This window comes from Gallinula chloropus (assembly GCF_964237585.1).
Source record: "Gallinula chloropus genome assembly, chromosome: 5".
Classification (NCBI taxonomy): Eukaryota; Metazoa; Chordata; class Aves; order Gruiformes; family Rallidae; genus Gallinula; species Gallinula chloropus.
Genome location: NC_140090.1, coordinates 24,357,047 through 24,376,732, shown reverse-complemented (window position 1 = coordinate 24,376,732; position 19,686 = coordinate 24,357,047). Strand labels below are relative to the sequence as shown.

The 19,686-nt window shown below is 44.4% G+C and overlaps 1 protein-coding gene across 15 annotated transcripts; it reads right to left on the bottom strand.

The window, feature by feature from the left end:
• Positions 1-1,054: 1,054 nt before the first annotated feature.
• On the bottom strand, positions 1,055-18,957 carry HNRNPA3 (heterogeneous nuclear ribonucleoprotein A3). Of its 15 annotated transcripts, none has more exons than XM_084265022.1 (15): positions 18,530-18,602; positions 14,456-14,571; positions 13,953-13,976; positions 10,120-10,242; positions 9,884-10,030; positions 9,591-9,801; positions 9,280-9,369; positions 9,111-9,218; positions 8,911-8,991; positions 7,659-7,805; positions 6,717-6,842; positions 6,561-6,632; positions 4,006-5,282; positions 3,414-3,488; positions 1,055-1,343 (listed from the first exon to the last, which is right to left on the bottom strand). In XM_084265022.1, exons 2-12 carry the CDS (start codon positions 14,519-14,521, stop codon positions 6,580-6,582), a joined length of 1,176 nt encoding a protein of 391 aa, XP_084121148.1. In that variant the 5' UTR covers positions 14,522-14,571; positions 18,530-18,602; the 3' UTR covers positions 1,055-1,343; positions 3,414-3,488; positions 4,006-5,282; positions 6,561-6,579. The 15 variants fall into 15 exon arrangements, with proteins under 15 accessions (XP_084121148.1, XP_084121136.1, XP_084121143.1 ...); XM_084265010.1 differs by having other exon boundaries at positions 4,155-5,282; XM_084265017.1 differs by lacking the exon at positions 18,530-18,602 and adding an exon at positions 18,897-18,957 and having other exon boundaries at positions 3,414-5,282.
• Positions 18,958-19,686: the final 729 nt, after the last annotated feature.

Genomic DNA, 19,686 nt, shown 5'->3' with positions numbered 1-19,686 from the left:
TGTAAGTCCCTCTCAGCTTTGCCACCAGCCCTGCCTAGGAAGGAAAAGGCCCCTCACAACAGCCCAGCCTGAGCACAGGAGCCTGTGCTGCCCGTTAGAGCAAGAGGGTCCAGTCTGTAGCTAAGGGCAGCAGGTTCAGTGTGTAGGCATTAAGGAGGCCCCTGACCACCTCTCAGCACAGAGCTTCCATCTATCAGGTACAGAGGTAGGTCTGATGGCAAGGGACAGGGAACCCAAGGAAGAGGAAGAGCCCCTGGGCTTCCCCAGCCCAGAACTAGGCACGCCCAAGTCTGAGTGACAGGGAAAACGTTCCCTCTAGCTGCAGTACCATTAATACTTGAATTAAATTGGCAATGAAACAGACACCCCCGTAAACCCCAGCCTTCCCCTTTCTTTCTGATTTTAGCAGTAACACAAGAGCCTTTGCAGGGGCCCTGGAGTTCGTACCACCCACACATCTCTAACCTGACACAAGGGTACTTACTGTTACCAAGATGAAATGAGCACCAACAACCACCACACAGCTCATGCAGAAGCCTTGTTTGGATTCCACCAGGCAAAGAATCCATCTGAAGTAACCCAGACTAAGACAACCCGCACTCAGTTTAAACTTTTTGTATGAGGAACACAATGAACACAGGGTGAAACACCCAGCAGCATGAAGGAAAAGTGACAGTCCCCGTTAGGTTACGGTGGTACATGCGAAAACAGCAGATTGCAAACTGTATCCTTGAGTTTATTGTTGTTACTGAGGTACAGAGTGAGTTTCCAAACCTGAGAGCCACTAGGTGACACTGCCAAGTGGAGTGCATCACAATGCTGACCTCACACACTGGCACCGTAACAGGGACCGGTCATTCCGTGATCCAAATGTTCCCTTTTAAATCTGTTAAAAGCGAAGCTGAGGAGCCGGGCTGACCCAGGGGGGGGTCCCGACTCACAGTCCTGAGCTGGAAAGATGATCCTGTAACTCAAGGTGTTGCAAGAATTTAAGGCGCTTTGTGCTCTGAGCAGCACTGAAAGAAGGTGATGGCAAGGCGTTTCAGAGGGTGGGTCATTTGACAATATACACTTTATTCTGATACAAAATTGAGACATTTTAACAAATTTCAATCCATTATGGACTATATGAAGCTGTTAATTTCCATGCTATTTTTAAACTTGTTTAACCACAAGTTCTAAGATTTCATCACACTAGCACCATTGTTCTTCAAGTCTTTGCCAGTTATTATAAGATATTATTCTGTTCCCGATCTTGCGATATTATCTTCTACATGAAGGCCATTTTTCTTCTTGGATTACTTTAGTTCAGGAAAAAGCTTAATTTAGCTAGAGATGTCAACCTGTAGCACCCACAGCAGAAAGAGAATCATCCATCAGATATCTGAATTTCAGTGATACTCACGATCTTTCATGCTCCACACAATTTAAGACACAAACACTCGTCAGAGACCACAGACTGGTACGTAACTGAATATTCCACTGCAGCGTGGACAGTGTATGAACACACATTAATATCTTAAACACAGGAACCAGAGAGAGCAAGTCAGCACATCACAGGAGCCAAGTTCAATTTCAGCGTTCTACAGTAACAAAACACTTCTCAGACCTGCATCAACCCGGGCCCCTTTTGGGGAAATGCTGTTACTACCTACAGCACCATTTCTTTTTGGATTAGCACACAGGTTTAGGGATCAAGTCAAATTCTGTGGAACTGCAGCTTAGGAACCAAGGCTTCCCTAAATTCACATCTTTACCTCTCCATCCACAGCTGCCACTTTCAGGTGCGGCCACCACAGGGAAACCTAGCCACAAAACAATATTCTTAACTCTTGGAAGTGCCTCTAGGACAAAGCTAAGCTGAACCAGGCGCTCTTTACAGATGTGCTTTGTCATTGCCAACGTTTCTTTTTGAACCAACTGGTGTATGAATGATTGAAATTAAGCAATTTCTCTAACAAGAATGGTACAAAACCAAGAGTGGCAGTAATTCTGTCAATATCTGGTTCTATACACACTGCAAAAAGACCCCTCCCTGAGCACAGAACAAGCCTGCTGTGACATGGAATGTTCCGTGCTCAGGAGAGCAAGAGCTTTGTGCTGTACACAGGCCTAGAGATAGGATGCAAACTAGAGTTTTCATTAAAACGATTTGAAGGTTTCACTGTTCAAGTGTAACATTCCCCCTCCTGCCAAGGACAAAAGCATTTGGCCTCACCTGAGTAAGTGATGCACCAGGACATCACTAACACTGCTTTCCTGGTTACCTGCTGTCACACAGCTGCCCAGGTGAGCTCACAGCTCTGCCTGGCAGAGAAGCAAAATTTTCCCACCTCCTCCAGGGACAAGAAAACCACCTTGTCACCTGGACACACGTGGCCTCATGTATTACAGTGAGGAGAGACCGACCTTGTGGTAGCAGTTTCACATTTTGCTTCAGCCTCGGCTAACCAAACCCACCTGTGAGCAGTGTGTAAAGGCACCCTGTGAGACTTCATCAAGTAGCTCCTGATGACACAAAAATCTCAACACTAGCATTGTAAATTACTCCCAAGTTAACTTTTAACTGTCCATTACTGTGTCGAGTTTGCTTTCCGGATGTTTACAGACAGCAGGTAACAGGTTTGAGTCCTTGGATTGGTCTGTGAACATGCCGGAGCCCTGGGTTAGACCAAAACACCCAGGATCCATTTGGCTTTATTTTCTCAAGAACTGAAGTGTGACCAACTAAACGAGGGACTGACTTCACTTCTGTGCCAGACCCGCAACAGAAGGTGTGGAAAAGGCAACACACATTCCAAGAGTTAAGAACTGATGTGCACAACGGGCAGCTCCACAGCCAGTTTTCTGCTGCCACTCACGGGTACAAAGGCGGCTGTGAGGCTCCACCAAACCACCCTGCCCAAAGCTGTGGGGCCTGGGGGAAAGCCTCTGTTCCTACAGGCCAATACCAACCCACCTGATGGGCCTGGATCCGGTTCTCAGGAGGAACATCACTGCTCTAACCAGTGCAAAGTGCCTTTGCACAACAGCCGCATCAGCGGCGCACCACGCGCCACGGAGAACCGCGACAAACCGCTCCAGGGTCTCCGACCTTCCCGGTTTCTTTCTATTACCCGGTAACAAACCACCTCTCATGCCCCACAGGAACTAGAGCGCACAGTTCACAGCATCTCATGTCTGGTTGGCCTCAGACACACAGGCAATTGAGTACCTGCTAGGAACAGGCGGTTCTCCAACAGCAACTGTGCCAGCAAGTGACCCTCTCCCGGAAGGGGACACAGAGGCTGGCACGTGCTGCAGTGCTTGCCCCTCGGCACACAAGGCTTTCCTTGAGATAAAAGGCTGGCGAAGGAAAGCCTGGAAGGAAGGAAGGGTTAAGCAAGTGTTTTACTAGACACTACAAGTCTTACCCAGTCAGAAACCTTCAATTGACGAGGATGTGCAAGACATTCCCCATTTTGTCAAGCAGCAGCTTCTCATTCAACCTGAAAATTAAAGAAATTACTCTTACCTTGTTCAAAAACCTCCCGCTACTCTTTTTAATTCATGAAAAATGTTAAAGGCAAACCTTACCTATGCTCATTGCCCTTCCTTTCAGGTCTAAATGCTAGACCTATTGATTTGGGGTCAACTCAAGTAGCTATCACTCAAGGAGGCTCCAAAAGGTGAAGAACTCTTGCTAGACTTTCTTCGATATTTCAGCTGTGATAAGCGGATTTAACTAGCCTCTGGAAAGCTGCTCACTATCAGCACAGTATCTTATGCCTTCACTTTTCTGGAAGTTGAAGCTGTTGCTCCTGCTGCCTCGTCATTCTTTAATTATGCTGACTTCTCCATACTCAATAGGCTGCTGAAGTCCTGTCTTAAGAGTCTCCTTAGCAAAGTATGGATCAAAGAAGTACATCCTAGGTTCTGTGAAGCTGGTTAATCACTGTCCTCATGCCTTCCCACAGCACAGACAACAGCTAAGCTACCCCGCCCACCTACAAAGCGGTCACTTACATCCATCTCTCAAAAGGTTGCATACAGATCTTGTTCATAAAGTTTATTATGACACTATTTTCAAAGTTAACATTGTTGTCACAGTACAGCTACAAGAGGCCCTGTTAAAAAGAACACTGTCAATACATTCTAAAAAAATTTAGAAATACCAGATCAATGGTCAGAAGGGACATCACCCCCATCCTCCAGTTGTCCCTGCAATCAGATGCAATACCCAGGTACAAGTCTACACATCTTCTAAGCGTAGCAATGTACAAAGTTGGTAGTTAGGTGGCTCGCTCCCTAGTGAGTGGTGGTTTAGTTTTCAATGTTTGCAAACTCCAAATGGGTTGGTTAAGAAATGCCTTTATTGAAACCCAGCCTCCCCCGCCCCCCACCAAGCCCCAGTTAATATGTACAACAACAGAAGCGTTCACTAGATCACCAATTCTTGCTTTAACTTTAAAACTTATACTTTAAAACTCCACAGAAAAAGAATAAGCAGACTTTGAAATCCAGTTTGGAGGCTACCATCTTGACACCAGGTCCTTGGTTTAGTGTACTGCAGTCTAAATACACTCCAATAACAGTGTTTAAATAACAGTGTTTAATTTTTTTTTTTTTAAAAAACAACACACTCATTTTTCTACCACTTCTTAAAATTATAATTCATCATTAATATGACTGATTGTGCCTTGAGCCAGTTCATACATCTTTGCAGATTCATTCCTACACTGGAATCGCATTTACCTTATACTGCACATTGACCCAGAAGCGAAAACAGGCGTAACTCCAACAGCACATTGCCCAGTGTCTGAGTGTGTCTTCTATTGACTGCGTCCCTACTCTGGTGAGTCGGAACTGACCGAAAGCACTGTCCTGGCAACAGCCGAGAGGGGACACACATCAGCTGAGAGGAGGACAGACTGCAGCGCCTTAATTTGGAGGTCAGAAGTGAGAGTGAAGTACAATTTCTAGCCACATGTGCTGATAAGATTTGCTACTCCAGTGCATCAAAGCAAATTGCAACACGCTACCGTTCTCCCTGCGGAAACTCCAGACTGTACCGTTCTACTTTGTGGGAAGTGCTTCTAGTCAGTACAATGCACCTAGGTCGTGCTTCGCTTTATCTTCGAGCTCTTAGCTGAGCGCAGACATCCGCAAGGGAGGAAGCTGGAGGGCTACACTAGTTAGAGCCCAGCGTGAGTGGGCTTTTGGAACGCGTTACCTGGGACTCTCAGTGATTACACCTGCGCTACCCTTGGCTCCCAGTCAGAAGAATGTGTCCAGAAAATTGCCTAGGGTGCATGCAAGAAAGTATATAGCCGTTAAGTTATCGAGGAACACACCTATTACTCTCGCTATGACGCCTCGTTCGATTGAAACAGCGCAGTCTGGTGTGAGGGAGAGGGAAACGGGGACACAGGAAGGGGATGGAAATTCCCAGCCACCCTCCCCAAAGCGTAGTTTTATTGAAACAGAATCATTGTATATCCCAAGGAAACAGGCACTTGATTCCCCCCCCACCTCAACTTCTCGGGAATTACAATAAATAGAAAGGTAAAAAGCAAGTTTCTTTTTCTGTTCACCCAAGGCTTAAGCAACTGCAGTTATCCCTCAGACATCTCAAATGAGACGGGAGACAGCTTTAATGTGTCTAAAGTTGGTCTTGTTAAAATATTTATCATGCCTTATTTTCTTGAAGCGCTAGTACTAATACAGAACTACAAATTAAAAAAATATGCACAAACCAAAAAGTAATTTGAAGTTTTCATTAAGGTAAAGCTTAGTTCTATAATTCACAAACACTAATTTGAGTAACTCAATCCTAGTTATACATCTAAAACAAACTGTAACGCAACATACAGATGTTTTCCCTCTGTATGCCTATGTAACTCATGTCAATGACAGTTACATATATACACTGAGACTAGACCCCTTAAGACTGCAAATCAATAGGTGTTTCTGTTGTTAACTTTAAATTAATACAAAATAGTAATTGAGAAATGCATTAATCCTCTCTATTAACTAACAAGGAAACACCCTAAACTACATTTTATTTCTGTTATAGAGTTCTCTGTACTAAATGTGGAAAAACTGAACTACACAAATATTGAAAAGTTAAAAATTCCTTAATTTGTTTATTCCTGGTACCACTACCACAATTTACAGGGCAATATACCTGATGTAATGGGAAAATAAAAAGAAAAAAGAAAGACAAAGCTACAACAGATAAAGACCTCAGGAATGTACATCTAATCGACACTACATTGCATTAATCAATAGCTGCACTTTTTGCAAACTGTGGCTATGACAGTCCTGAACAAGAAGGGTTTCCTGTTTAAGCTGCGGTAACTTTTCTGACTATGGATCATCGCTCCTTCTGTGGCAGATTTTACAGTTCCTCTAATGCATTTGGGACGACTGTCTCAAAGTAACCTGCAGCTTTCCTGACAACTCCTCGCTCTCTCTCCTGCTAAGAACTGTAGCCTGTTGAATACAGGATAAGAAAATTATTACTCTCAGTGAACAGTTGCACATGATTAATCATCATTATAAATATGCATGACACCTACCCTTTTTCTGGTAGCATTTTTAGAATCTTCTACCACCATAGCCCCCACTTCCACTGCCAGATCCATAACCACCTACGAAGAACGGGGTGCACGTTGAAATACAACAGCAAGGGATTGTAAACCCAACAAGTGTTTTCTGTACAAAATCCTACTTACCACCATAGGGACTGCCTGAACTTCTGCCACCAAAGCTGCCACCACCTTTCATGGGACCATAGTTAGACTGCTGTTGGCCACTATAATTGCCAAAATCATTGTAGTTTCCACTTCCACCATAATTACCTGAAATAAATGCAGATTTAGAGCCTCTTCTGTTCAACACTTGGGATGCAAAGTAAGAATGACCTCCAATGTAAACTTAAATTTTGATTTGTTTAAAATAACGTAAAATAGAAGTTGAAGCCCTCTGCATGCCACATCTGCTCTCAATGCACAGATGACAGAAGACTCTTAATGTTTTGAACATTGGGAACTGGTATTTCACAGAAGATGAGATGCATCACATGGCATTAGAAAATCTACACAGTTCTGAGTAAGCAATTTGAACTTAACAGGCCAAATTTAAGGCCTTCAAACTCCAAAAAGCACACGAGTGACAGTGAAATTAATTTCCACTGCCCAACACACTGCATGTGGAACAATACTGTTAACAACTAATTTGCTCTAAAAAGTGACAAGACAGAACCATAGTTGCCATGCTGCATCTATATATCGCAGGGGATAATCAAGCACGCAGCAGATTTTGCTACTTAACTCCCCAAACTCACACTAGGTCCTTGCAAATTCTCACTAGGTCCTTGCAAACTCACACTAGGTCCTTCCCCAACAACTCTGGTAAAGCATCTAAGCTGGTTTTGTAGCTGGGGGATACCATCTCAAGAAGAATCCTGTCTATCCCTAAAGGCTTCCCTCTGTTCGAGCAACTCCAGACACAAAAATTAACCTTTTTGTTCAGAAATGCCTCCAGGACAATGCAACGCAGAATGCAGCTGAATGGACCATACAGCTGGGCACAGCCAGAGGGATTTTGCTTACAACTTAACATTGGCTTAAAGTAAAACAAATAAAACAAATGTATAATTAAAACTGGCATCTTACCACCACCAAAATTTCCTCCTTCGTTGTAGCCATCATATCCTCCTCCTCCACCTCCATATCCACCACCTGGGTTTCCATACCCGGGTCCTCCACCACCACCATAACCACCCCTGCTGCCATAGCCAGGACCACCTCCATAGTTGCCACCTTTGAATAAAAGGAGAATCAAACTAAACACACCAAAGCTAAATACCGGTAAAAACAGGTCCATTTAACACACACACACACACACACAAAACTACCCCAAACCACAATACAAGTGTCCCACAGTGCTTTCCTGGTATTATGTGTGTTATGGTTGCATCATTTATCTGAACTATTTAATCCAAACAAAGCCACCATCAGTTTATGTATACCCTTGAAACATGGTACTTCTAAGTCCATTCTGGCTCTCAGAAAGCCCAGACATGCTGCTACTGGTACCACCTCGCAGGACATGGAATAACTGCCTCTCTACACAAACGGCTGTGTCAGTACCGTGCATCCCCCTTGTAATTCCTCTGAACTGATTTAGCAGGCAAAGCCCTCAGAAGATCCCTGGTTCAGTTTTTACCTGGACATGCAGCTTTATTGGCATGCATGCCAAAGCTACTGACATTTGTGGGTTTTTTTTTAAAAGCATATAAAACATATCTGGAAGACACAGCATTTCCAGATCCTCATCTGGTCTCGGATGCTTTGATGGCATAATTCCAGACTGTGAAGTGGTTCCAAAGAACTCATCATTATTACTTCTGTCCACTAACAGAGCCAGGATGCAAGTAACTACATGTCAGTTGCCCCAAGTTTTCCCCACACAAAACTGCTACTTCCACAGCCACAGATACATTTCGGATATTTATCCAAATTTCTTCATGAAAAAGAAGCCACAAAAGCCACAAACTGAGCCACAAAAAACCTGACAGTTGATTGAGAATTTCTCTGGTATGTTGGTACACCGGTCACTGCTTTATTCAGTTTTAGTCCTCTTAAAACAACACCAGAACCTTCACTTAGTTCTCAGTAATCCTAAACAGCTGCTACATGTCCTCATGATGAGATTATTTAAAGGGTAAATATAGAGTCAGGGTTTTTTTCCATCCATCATTTTGTGGGGAAAACAAAAACCTTTCAATTCCTAACAGCTCTATCATGTAGAAAACATTATCCCCAAAGCAGACTTGGTTTCCAAGGTGAAGGCAAGACTTACAGCTGGTTATGATGTCATGAGTGGGGATGGAGGGGAGCGGGGAGAAGTGAACAATACACTTACCATCACCAAATCCATTGTATCCGTCACCACCCCCAAAGCTTCCTCTGCTCCCACCACCGCCACCACCACCCCCATAGCCTCCTGAAACACAAAATAGATGAGAATGTTTTCCTGAACACACTCATTAAGTGTTTAAGCCAACTGACACAGGAAATAAAAGGACTGAAATCACATGCTACATAAACATTCCAGTCATTTACCTCTTCCACCAAAGTTTCCTCCTCGGCCAAAGTTCCCTCCGCCGCCACCAAAGTTTCCACGACCCATGAAGTTGCCTGAGCCGCCCCCACGGCCTGAAAAATATTTTGCTTCAATTACATTTATTGAAAAGCAGTTAGAGAAAATAACCATGCAAAACTCTAAACTCACCTCTCTGAGAGCTAGCAGTCTGCATTTCCTGTTTTGAGAGCGCTTTTTTCACTTCACAATTATGTCCATTTATAGTATGGTATTTCTGAACTAGAGAAAATTGTGAAACAGGAGTTAGAAAATCCAATCATTCAAAGGAATATGCTGTAAAACTCTACTGTAAGGCATGACCATGCTTTTAAAAGAACGTTAAATCTACCCCATCTCAAGCAATTAATTATGCCAACGTTTTACATGCTACACACTGCTGTTTGAAACCTAAGTTTACACTTTTATCCCCCCAAGTCGTTTCTGTCTAATGAGTTACCTACCAACAATTTTATCAACTGTATCATGATCATCAAAAGTTACAAAAGCAAAGCCTCTTTTCTTTCCGCTTTGCCTGTCTTCCATGACTTCTATGGTTTCAATCTTGCCATATTTTTCAAAGTACTCCCTTAAATTATATTCTTCTGTATCTTCTTTAATGCCACCAACAAATATTTTCTTTACTGTGAGATGTGCCCCAGGCTTTACAGAATCCTACAACGGCAGAAGTGACATTCAGCATTTGACATTATTATGGGAAGACTAGGAAATGTGGTTAACTGAAACTCTAACTTACCTCCCTCGAAACTGCTCTCTTTGGTTCAACCACGCGTCCATCAACCTTGTGCGGTCGAGCACTCATGGCAGCATCCACCTCCTCCACACATGAGTAGGTCACAAAGCCAAAGCCTCTGGAACGTTTTGTTTGTGGATCTCTCATCACCTGCAAAAACATGGAGGGCACTCTGCATTTCGGTACCAGATGAAGCACCTGTTCCTTCCAAAAGCACAAAGTGATATTTGACACTTTACCACACAGTCCGTGAGCGTGCCCCATTTTTCAAAGTGCTCTCTCAGGCTATCGTCTGTTGTTTCAAAGCTCAGACCTCCAATGAACAGCTTTCTCAACTGCTCTGGCTCCTTTGGCTCATGGCCCTACAAAACAAAAGAAATCAAAAACGTACTTTGAATACCACCACAAAGTTCAAATTTCACGTAATTACTAAAAGTTATCTGTGCACAGTGTAACTACAAATAGGTGGAATACGTTTACATAAAAACAATTGACTTCTAATGGATTTAGACAACAGCATAGTAAACACTTAATGAGATGTGACTTTAATTAAGACGCTAACTAACTAACAACAACTTAAGAGTGCTCAAATACAAACAACATTAAAGAGATAAATAATTTGGCTGCTCCCCACCCCACCAGACGTGCGTTCATTTTAGGCTTATCTTATGGTCGAGCTGTGCACTGCTCTGTGGGGACTGGCAACGAAGCACTAACAGAGAAAGGGAAGTGCTAACACTTTATGAAGCATAATTGTGAAGAACTACAAAAATTTTAAGACAGCAGCATACAAGAAAAAAAAAAGGTTAATTATCAAAATTGAGCATTTAGGCTTTTGGGAGATCTGTTTAAAAAGGTTATTTTTATGCATCTTGAATAAATTTATCAATTCCTAATGCCTTAAAATTGTCCATTTCGTACTTGGATAGTTTTTTAAGTTGAGTGCATGAGTGCATGCAAGCAAGAAAGCATCAGAACATGTGTGTTTTTCAGAACTATGGGAAACACCTCTTGACACTTTACCATGGGCACTTATGTCTTGAATAACGATTAATCAGTGACCGGTATTGGTTACAGCTACTGGAGTAAGAGTGGTACCCTAGCAAGCACTGTACAAACAAAGCAATGTCATTGAAACTCCCAACAGCATGACCTATATGTGACCAGTCACGTTTTAAAACGCATCTATTTTCAGAGCCCAGTTTTCTATAGCACAACTAAAGTGGCCTTACAAGTGTGCTAGTACTTTTGCTCTCTTTCAGCATTGCAGACTTTTTTGTTAGGCAGGGAATATCTCCATATGCTCGATAGGAGTTTGCAAAAAAGCCTTTTATAACTTTCTTCCATCCCTAAAACATCTTATAAAAAGCAATCAGATTAAAATCTCGTTTAACAAGCTGGCATTGTGGTTCACTCACTAAGGAGCTGGCCAGCTATTCTGCATATGCCTTCAATTTTGCAGCATGAATGCCTAACAGGCTTCACTGTTCCTGCTGTAGCAGGTTATCCTGCACTAGACGCAGCATGAGCTTGAGAGCTTAGCTACACAAAGCCAGCCACAGGCTTCTACGAGCAGGTGTCTCATTTCAAACCCGAAGATGAAGTGCTTTAACCTCAGCTAGTTTAAGTAAGGGAGGCAGCAATGCTAGGGTCGGTCAGAAAAGCATACACTGTTTTGAGTGCAACACAACCACCCTAAAGACAATGAGTATTGTGAAGCAATACATGGCAAAAGGTAATTTCTGATTTATATACTGCTTTAGGAAACCACTGGTTTGTAATGTTCAGGTTGTATTACAGAAAACAACCCTTAAGGTTATGCAATGCTGGCTGGGAAGTAAATCCTTACCCCTAACTCTGCTAAACTTACTGGGAAAGCATTCTCAGTAACAACTTGTAAGGTACCAACTTTGTTATTACAGGAACATTATAGAAATAATTGACAGTCAGTGGTCTTGTGACTACAAAGTAAAGCTTCTTTCTTACGGTCTTCCAAGTCACCTGGACTACATAAGTATAAAGAAAAAAATCTCCCTTCTAATCACACAAATTTACAATCTTACAGGGTAACACACCTGTATATACAAACTGTATTAGGTTAAGTGAAATACTGTTTGCTGTTGCTAGCTGCATTTTTTTAAATCTGACACTACTTAATTTTTGGCTGAGTTTGAGAACATTGTTTCAAATTTAAAATAAAACTTTTAAGTGACACTGCAGTTTAGACTCTTCAAAAACCTAAATAAAGGAAAACCAGTCCTTTTACAGTTCTGACAGCCCTCAGGGCTACGTGGTTTTCAGTCAGCAACCAGACTGCTTTTACTTCAGAAGAACGACCACAGAACTTTTCAGGTCACTCCTGAAAGGGAAAGTAATGTCCTTTTCTGCTTATTTTTATTATGCAGATACATATTGCTGTTACAGCATGAGAAATAACCTCAAAACACATTTATGCTACAGGAATTATCCACTGGAATAAAAGGCAACATTTTTCTGGGGAATTAGTTGGGTTTTTCAGGCATTTTGTTCTCACTGGGAATAAGCATCTCTAGAGCCTTCAGAATGCTATCTTCTACCATACAAGTAATTTCTCCTCAGTCCTCCTCCTGCAAGCTACTTACTTATAAAAGCAGTCTCTCTTAGACATCTCCCCCTTCATCCCTAGTGTAGCTACCACACAGCTTCAAGATTAGGAGGCTCCCTCCCACCCAGCCGATTCTGCAGGCCAGCACGCCATTTCACAGTGCTCCTCTGGTCAAGGGGGTGGGGGGGGCAGGAGGGGGACGGTAGTTAAAACACCCAGCCTGCCTGCAGCCAGCAAGCTGTCAAGAAGCTTCGTTTCTCCCTCTTAAGTATTTTAAGGGACCTCCCAAACATATTATTAGGCTCTGAGGTAGCGGAAAACTTTCTTTCCAGCCTTGACTAGACACTTCCTTCCTCAAGCGAAAGCCCTACGCAGCTGCGACCGCCTCCATTTTGTGAGCGATCTCGTCTCCTCCACCCTCAATATGGAGTCCGGGGGCGGGGCCACGGGGGAGCGGGAACGCGCGCGCAGCACCAGCCGGCCACGTCCCAGCGCCGCCATGGGAGGGTCCTGCCGAGCTGGCGGGGGTGGGGGTGGGGGGGAGGGGGGCAGTGGCCATGGCGGCCCAGGAGGCAGGCAAGGAGAGGACGGCACTGCGGGGCGGCATCTTGTTCTCTCTGCTCACCCTTTCTGGCCATCAAAATCCAATCCTACGTCCTACCTAAAAGCCCAAACAGCGCAGCCTGACTGCACCTCGCTTGTGAGAGAGGAAGAACAAAACGGCAGCCCCGGGTTCCTGTGAAATCCTCATCTGGGCAGAAATCCACAGGCTGCCGCAGAGTCCCAGCCTGCTATAAACGCGGCTTTCACACGGCCAGGGTTTTGAGTCATCAGCCTTTGGACTCGCAGTATTTGTCTCTAAAGGTGCTGTTCACTGGCAGAATCCCCCCCACTCGGTACCTCTAAGTGCCCACAAAAAGCCTGGCACTGCACGGAAAACACTCAGGCTAAGCCTGTAAGGCGAGACTGCTCCATGCCCCAGGCAGGCCACTCCTTCCCTGCTTTCATAAGGAAGGGGGGGAAGCCTACAGGCAGCGGGGGCCTCCACAGTGAGCGACCGAGTTACATTTTATCCAAAGCTCAAGAGCAGCGAGACAGTTGCAGGATTCCTTGCAGGAGGACTTCTGACACCTACTTTAGTACAAAGTAACCATTCTCTAACAGATACATGCAACTCAGACAAGGTTTAAGAGTACAGACCCTCCCACATTGCAGTAGTGTATCATTCCAGAAAAAGTCGAACTAGCTACAATATTCAGGCAGCCTGGAAAAGTTATGTTAGGAAGCAAACAAATCAAACAATCAGAAAATGTCTCAGTTATAAGCTCTGTAAGCATACTTAATACCCTCTTTGCTGATCTTAAAATCAAGCTTATTTTCAGAAGGGTATCAAGACCTTTCCCCCCCCTCCCATTTCCACACCCTGCCCCAAAGTAACTAGCTCCCATCCTCCCAGAACAGCCCCAACATCTTCGCTATACTACGCACCTTATTCAGTCTACGGTATTTCTGCTAGAAGCAAAAGAAAACAGTTATTTTTACTTAGTACAGCCTCACTTTCATTTGCAGTGACTATCAGGCAACCATTGTTTATTAAAACAAAAAAAAAAGAACCTGTCTTCATTCCCACTAAGAACAGAATTTTGAAGATGGGAAGGAATCAAGTTCCTGCTGATACTCTCAGGATGCATGAAATTCTTAAAAAAAATTACACCTTGCTTTAATCACAAACATACATTTAATCAGTTGTGTTACAACAGAAAACTAGAAAAGCAAAATTTCCCCACCATGCGCAACACCCCACCCCTTAAGACTGTAAGCAATGCACAGCAATATAAAGTTACTTCACTAATATGGGGATAAACAAGATAGAAAAAAAAAGCTATTAATTAATACATCAGATAGAAATGGTTAAGTTGGGTTTTTTAGTCTTTTGCCCTTAAAGCTACTTTTGTAAAAAACAAAAATTAAAAAACCAACAATCCTCTCACCTGCGAGGATCGTCTTCCTTTCCTCTTGTAGTCCTCCACATCCCTCTCTTCCTTAAGAGCAGCCATTTTGGAAGGGTACTCACTCTAACTCAGCCTTTCTTTTAGTTCTAGGAAACCTAGAAAACAGGTTGGATAAGTCAGTACTTACCCCAGCTCCTGTGAAGCAGGGCCTTCTCTGGCTGCAAAGCGTAGGTGTGGCTTTAGAGAAGGAAAAGGGAGAGGGGTGAAAGTATATGTATATATAAAAAAAAAGTATTTAGAAGAGTGAAAATCCGCAGCCTAGTTTGGTCCCAATTAAGAAGAGCTGCAGAAGGAACATCTGCTATCCTAACAAAAGGTCTTTTTACAGCTCTTGGAATAACTAGATACAACCTAAAGCTATGTTCTATAGAACAATCTGCATCAATTACTGAGCCATCATGAATACAACTGGTACAGGGCAAGCAAATCCTGCCTTTGATACCAAAAGGCACTACATAAATTCTACTTCTCTCGACTTTAAGCCCCAAAACATTTACCATTTTACAATTACTGCTTTTGTGATTTATCTTATGTGCAAGCTATTGTAATCAGCAATCCAGTGGCCTGAAAAACTGGAACACTAGAGGATGTGTTAAATGCTTTCTGTATTGAAAAATATTTTCCACTAAAGGCAGTATAAGAATCCTTTACTGATTCTATTCTTGCAACATCAGCAACTGTAACACTTGATCCTCAGCAATGTGTAGCACCAGCCATCTGCATTACTTCTCCTTCCAAGTGATAGATTTCATTACTACCCTGTACTATTTACATGCCCAACTTTTCAAAATAGATGTTAACAAAGTTACATGCATGTCACTATAAAAAGTATTTCACAAGATAAGCTCAGTGAATGAATCCTTACCTAAGTACTCAAAAAACCACCAAAATCACACTCCTTTGAAATAACTGAGGCTTAAGATTTCTGAGATCATTGTTACTTGTCTTACTGTACTGTGTTACTATCCTTGGCTACATGTCACCACCACTTTGGATGTTTCTTGAAACTTCTGCAGTAGCCAAAATACAGTACCTTTAACTAAACACTGTGCTTCTGTAGGACTGTATTTCTTCTACATTAAGATCGCTGACACTTAGCAAGATCAGGTGTATTTTGTGGTGGGTTTGTTTGCATTGGTGGGGGGGGCAGTTTTAAAGTTTTATTCCTGCAAATACTACCCTGGGAAAAGAAGGCAGGTCTCCACCAGTGACCAGTATGTACTGTTATTCAGACCGGAAATTATTATTTAATATAATTCCATGTTAAAATCCAGCTTCAAATTAAACTCAACTGTGAAGTCATGAGTACCATGATTTAACGTTTTAACAATTGTAAAGGTTTTATGAAGTAACATCAGCATTCTATTATCTTCAGTTCCTCTCTACACAATGTTAAACCTATTCTTTAAATGCTTTATATCAAATACCAGTTTGATTTAGGAGGTATTAGGGTATAGGGTACCAAGTGCTTCTACGTGTGAGCAGTTCAATTTAAGTCATAGAGGGGTTGTATGAAACAATGTTAACAATTCCAGGGCTTCTTAAAAAATAGCTGTACAACAAAACACAGCTTTGCAAAGCGTTAGGGAGGAAGGGAATAAGCCCATTTAAGTACTTTTTAAGTAATGAAAAGTATGCAATCCCTCTCTGGTTTTGTCACCTGCTGCCTTCTGCCATGAGGCTCAATGCTGGCCAACATAAAAGCTCCCAGGCATGGTCTCTGCCACAATGGCCTCTGAAGGCCAGGGCAGTAAAAAGAGACTTGTCTCCTTGCTAATGCAGGCCATTAACTGAAGGGGAATGCAGCCCTATCCCTACCTTACCTCATGAAGAGTTGTTAAAGAAACTCTCAGCATTAACTTTTAAATATATATACACTTAGCATCAACCAAGTGCTCTGTTTGACTAAAAACATTCAAAATATTCTTAGCAGCCGAGTTAAGCTGCAGTATGCAACTGTTTCACTGGCAGTTTAACTGTAGAATTGTAGGTAGTCTCAGGCCACATTTGTTAGTTACAATGAGCAGAGAGTCACCAGATGCCTCCTTACTCAAAGAGGCTACACTGCTACTGTAGCTCTTAAGAGACAACGTAGGAATGTCTGCTTCACCTCCCTCACTGAAGTTTACCTGTCCATTCAGAGAATACTATGAAATACATTTCTTTTCTGTAAATAGTTAGTTGGACCTAACGTGCATACAGTATATAATGACAAACCTACGAGTTAAAGCAGTTCTAAGAGTGTTGGCAGTTTATTCACAACCCCAACAGGAACGTCTGCTGGGAAAAAAACAAGAAGATATTAGCTTATGTGATGGGTTTCCAGGCTCTACTGAAGCATGTTGAAATGCTTTAAACTTATGCATTCCCTCCCATTTGTCAAAATATTCAACAACCCTGAAGCAGCTAAAACAATTGCTTACATGGAAAAGTTATTTTTAGCTGTTTTGCTAAGGGATCCAATTTCTTCTCGGCTTTTAACACAGAAGCAGAAACTTGTGTGACCTGCTGGTTTCTCTGTTCTCAATTCTCTAAGGTTTCAGCTTGCAATGAAGAGGGTCAAGATTAACAAAAAAAACCCCAAGCCTGCACCATTTTTGCTTACCATACTTTACTTGAAATACCTGCGCAAAACATTTAGATTTTGACGACAGAGAAAAGCAAAGCATGGGCGGGTATCACGACAGCATTTCCCTCTGGGCAGAGTGTGTGGATAATTGCCTCATTTGATCTCAACTTCATTCAAGTTGAGGAAATTTGAACCAAAGTTTGTGCAGGACTAGTCGCTCCTTTGTGTTGCAGACCAAGATCATGGCAGGATGCCACCGAACGTCACGGCTGTCAGGCATATGCGGTTGGGGAGGACAGAGAAGCTATCCGAGAGAGCTTTGCACTGTGCCTTCCCCCACCTTCCCAGGCTGCAAGAGCCTGCTACACGTGCTAACACTCCTCAGGAAGGTGAAAAGGGGGAAGATATATTAGAGAGGTGCTGCAACGTGTACCAGCATTCCTCAGCGAGAAAGCAGAGCACGGCACTAAATGTTTTCAAAGTATCTCCCCAATTAAGTTAGTGGGGAACAAATATCCCTGGCACACTACTCTGGAGAGCTTACCTTGGGGAGACAGACGGGGAGGACAGAACAATGACACACGCACGTGCGGGCCTTGCTCCTACCCACCATCACTCGAATAAGCGTTTAAGCGCTTCGGTGACGCCAGGCACGGCTGAGGAGGAATCTGCTACCCACATCCCAGTCCCTGGCCGAGGGGCAGTCGTTCTCACCCGCCCGCCCACGCTCTGGAGCGCAGCGAAATGGCGGCCGCAGTCGCTGTGCCCGAGGGGCCGCAGGGCGGAAGCGCAGCCTCTCCCGCACCCTCCCCCTTCCTGCCAGGGGCCGCCATTGCGGGTTAATGCGCCATGTCGCAGGGAAAAGCGGGTCTGGGCCGCGGCAGAGACGATACCAGGAAGCGGCGGCCGCTCCGGAGCGGCAGCGGGAACCGCGAGGGGCACCATATTACGCGTGCCCCCTCCCCACCATCCCGCCGCGCCCAGCGCTCCCCCTTCCCGCCCGGGGTCTCGAACTAAAGCAGCTCTACCACCGCGGGAGCGGGGGAGGGGAAAGGAGGGCGCTTTACCGCCTCCTTCCACCCTCGCCTCAGCTCAGCCCAGCGAGCCCCGCTCCCTCCACGCGGCGGGCAGTTACCTCCATTTTGTGACCAGACTCGAATCCTTCAGTACCAATATGGAGCCCAGAGGAAGAGGAGGGGGAGGGCGGCGGGGAGGTCACGTGGCGGGAAGGCGGGCCGCGGGCGCCGCACGACAGGGCGGGAGGGGAGGAAAGGGAGGGAGCGCTGGCAGCGGCGCGCGCGCGCGCGGCAGCCGTTCCCGCTTTCTTCTCGGCGCCCGCCGCCCCTCCCCCCACCCGCCGCGCCGCCGCCAGCCCCGGGCTCCGCTTGGCGGAGCGGCCCCGTCCCCCCCGGGAGCGCTGAAAAGGAGGGGAGCGGGGGAAGGTGGGGATAGGGTAGGAGAAGCGAGAGAAGTGAAGATATAACCGTGCCAGCGTTCAGTTCAGCGCCTTCCCGCCCTCGTCGGTCCCACGCCGGCAGCCGGCCTAACGCACTAACCGCCGCCCGCTGTGGGGGTGGTGACGCCGGCGCGCAGCCGTGACTGGTGCGCACGGGCGGGTACCGCCTCTCCACGTAGGGCCGCCCGCCGGCCTTGCGGCCTCCCCCGCCACGGCTGCCCGCCCCTGCCTCACGCCCGAGGGAGGGGCAGAGAGTCTCGAGTGCGGGGTTTACCGCGGCGTTGGGGTGACTCTTTTACACAGCAGTCTCCGTGAAGTGAGACTGTCAAGCAGACGAGTTAAAATACCTTTATTTTAGTCGGAAAGGAAATAAAAGGAGGGAAGGTGGTGCTTACAGAGGACTTCTGCAGGAGTATCAGGGTGCACCCGGGGCCTTCTAAAAGAAGTTCCTTATCTCCACGTACAGTTTGTATCCTGGAGGCTGCTGCGAAGAGGTGACAAAAAGATTGGGTCTCCGGAGGCTGTTTAGCACTCACCCTATGAAAGTGAGTGTGGGTTGGTGTATTTATGGTTGAATACCAACACACATCTGAGCAGTAACAAACTTACCTGTAGCTTCTTAAGCAGCAGCATTGCCCATGTCTTTTAATGGCATTAAGTTAGCATAGAGAGTTTAAAAGAAAGGGCCTATGCGAGAGTTTTTTTGTAGAATAAAGCATAGTTAAGCACATACAATAACATTTTTTCTACACCCAGAAACTGACATCAGGAAAAGCAGCATTATAGAAACCTACCCTTAAAGGTTTTTTTCAGTCTTGATTATCTCCGTCCTCTCACAGCACCAGTAGCTAATTTTAGTAAGATGACCTAACCTAGTCAGGAGGTGTTGGTGCTTACCTCTTTTAAAAATATCTTTATGCCGTATAAAGGAGTAAGGCAGTTGATGTGGTTTTACTGGAAGGTTTGTAGGTGGGTACCCTTCATATGAAATGCTTGACTTCAAAGGGTTATGATTCACTGGAAGTTCAGTATTAGCTGCCAATTTAATTTCTTTATAACTTTGCCCTGCAGTTCCTACAAATAAATAAATAATAAATAAATTTAAGTTTCAGATTAGCATCTTTCATTTATGCAAATGTATCAAAACAAAAGTGTCAAATAAAAAATAATAACTAAAGAGAATTT

Excerpts from the sequence above, each read along its gene's own strand:
- HNRNPA3 (XM_084265017.1), bottom strand. The coding sequence starts at position 14,521 with ATGGCTGCTCTTAAGGAAGAGAGGGATGTGGAGGACTACAAGAGGAAA. Across the intron at positions 10,243-13,952 it reads AATACCGTAGACTGAATAAG|GGCCATGAGCCAAAGGAGCC; the intron begins GTGCGTAGTATA and ends TTTGTTTTGTAG. Across the intron at positions 9,219-9,279 it reads GACTGCTAGCTCTCAGAGAG|CAAAATATTTTTCAGGCCGT; the intron begins GTGAGTTTAGAG and ends ATGTAATTGAAG.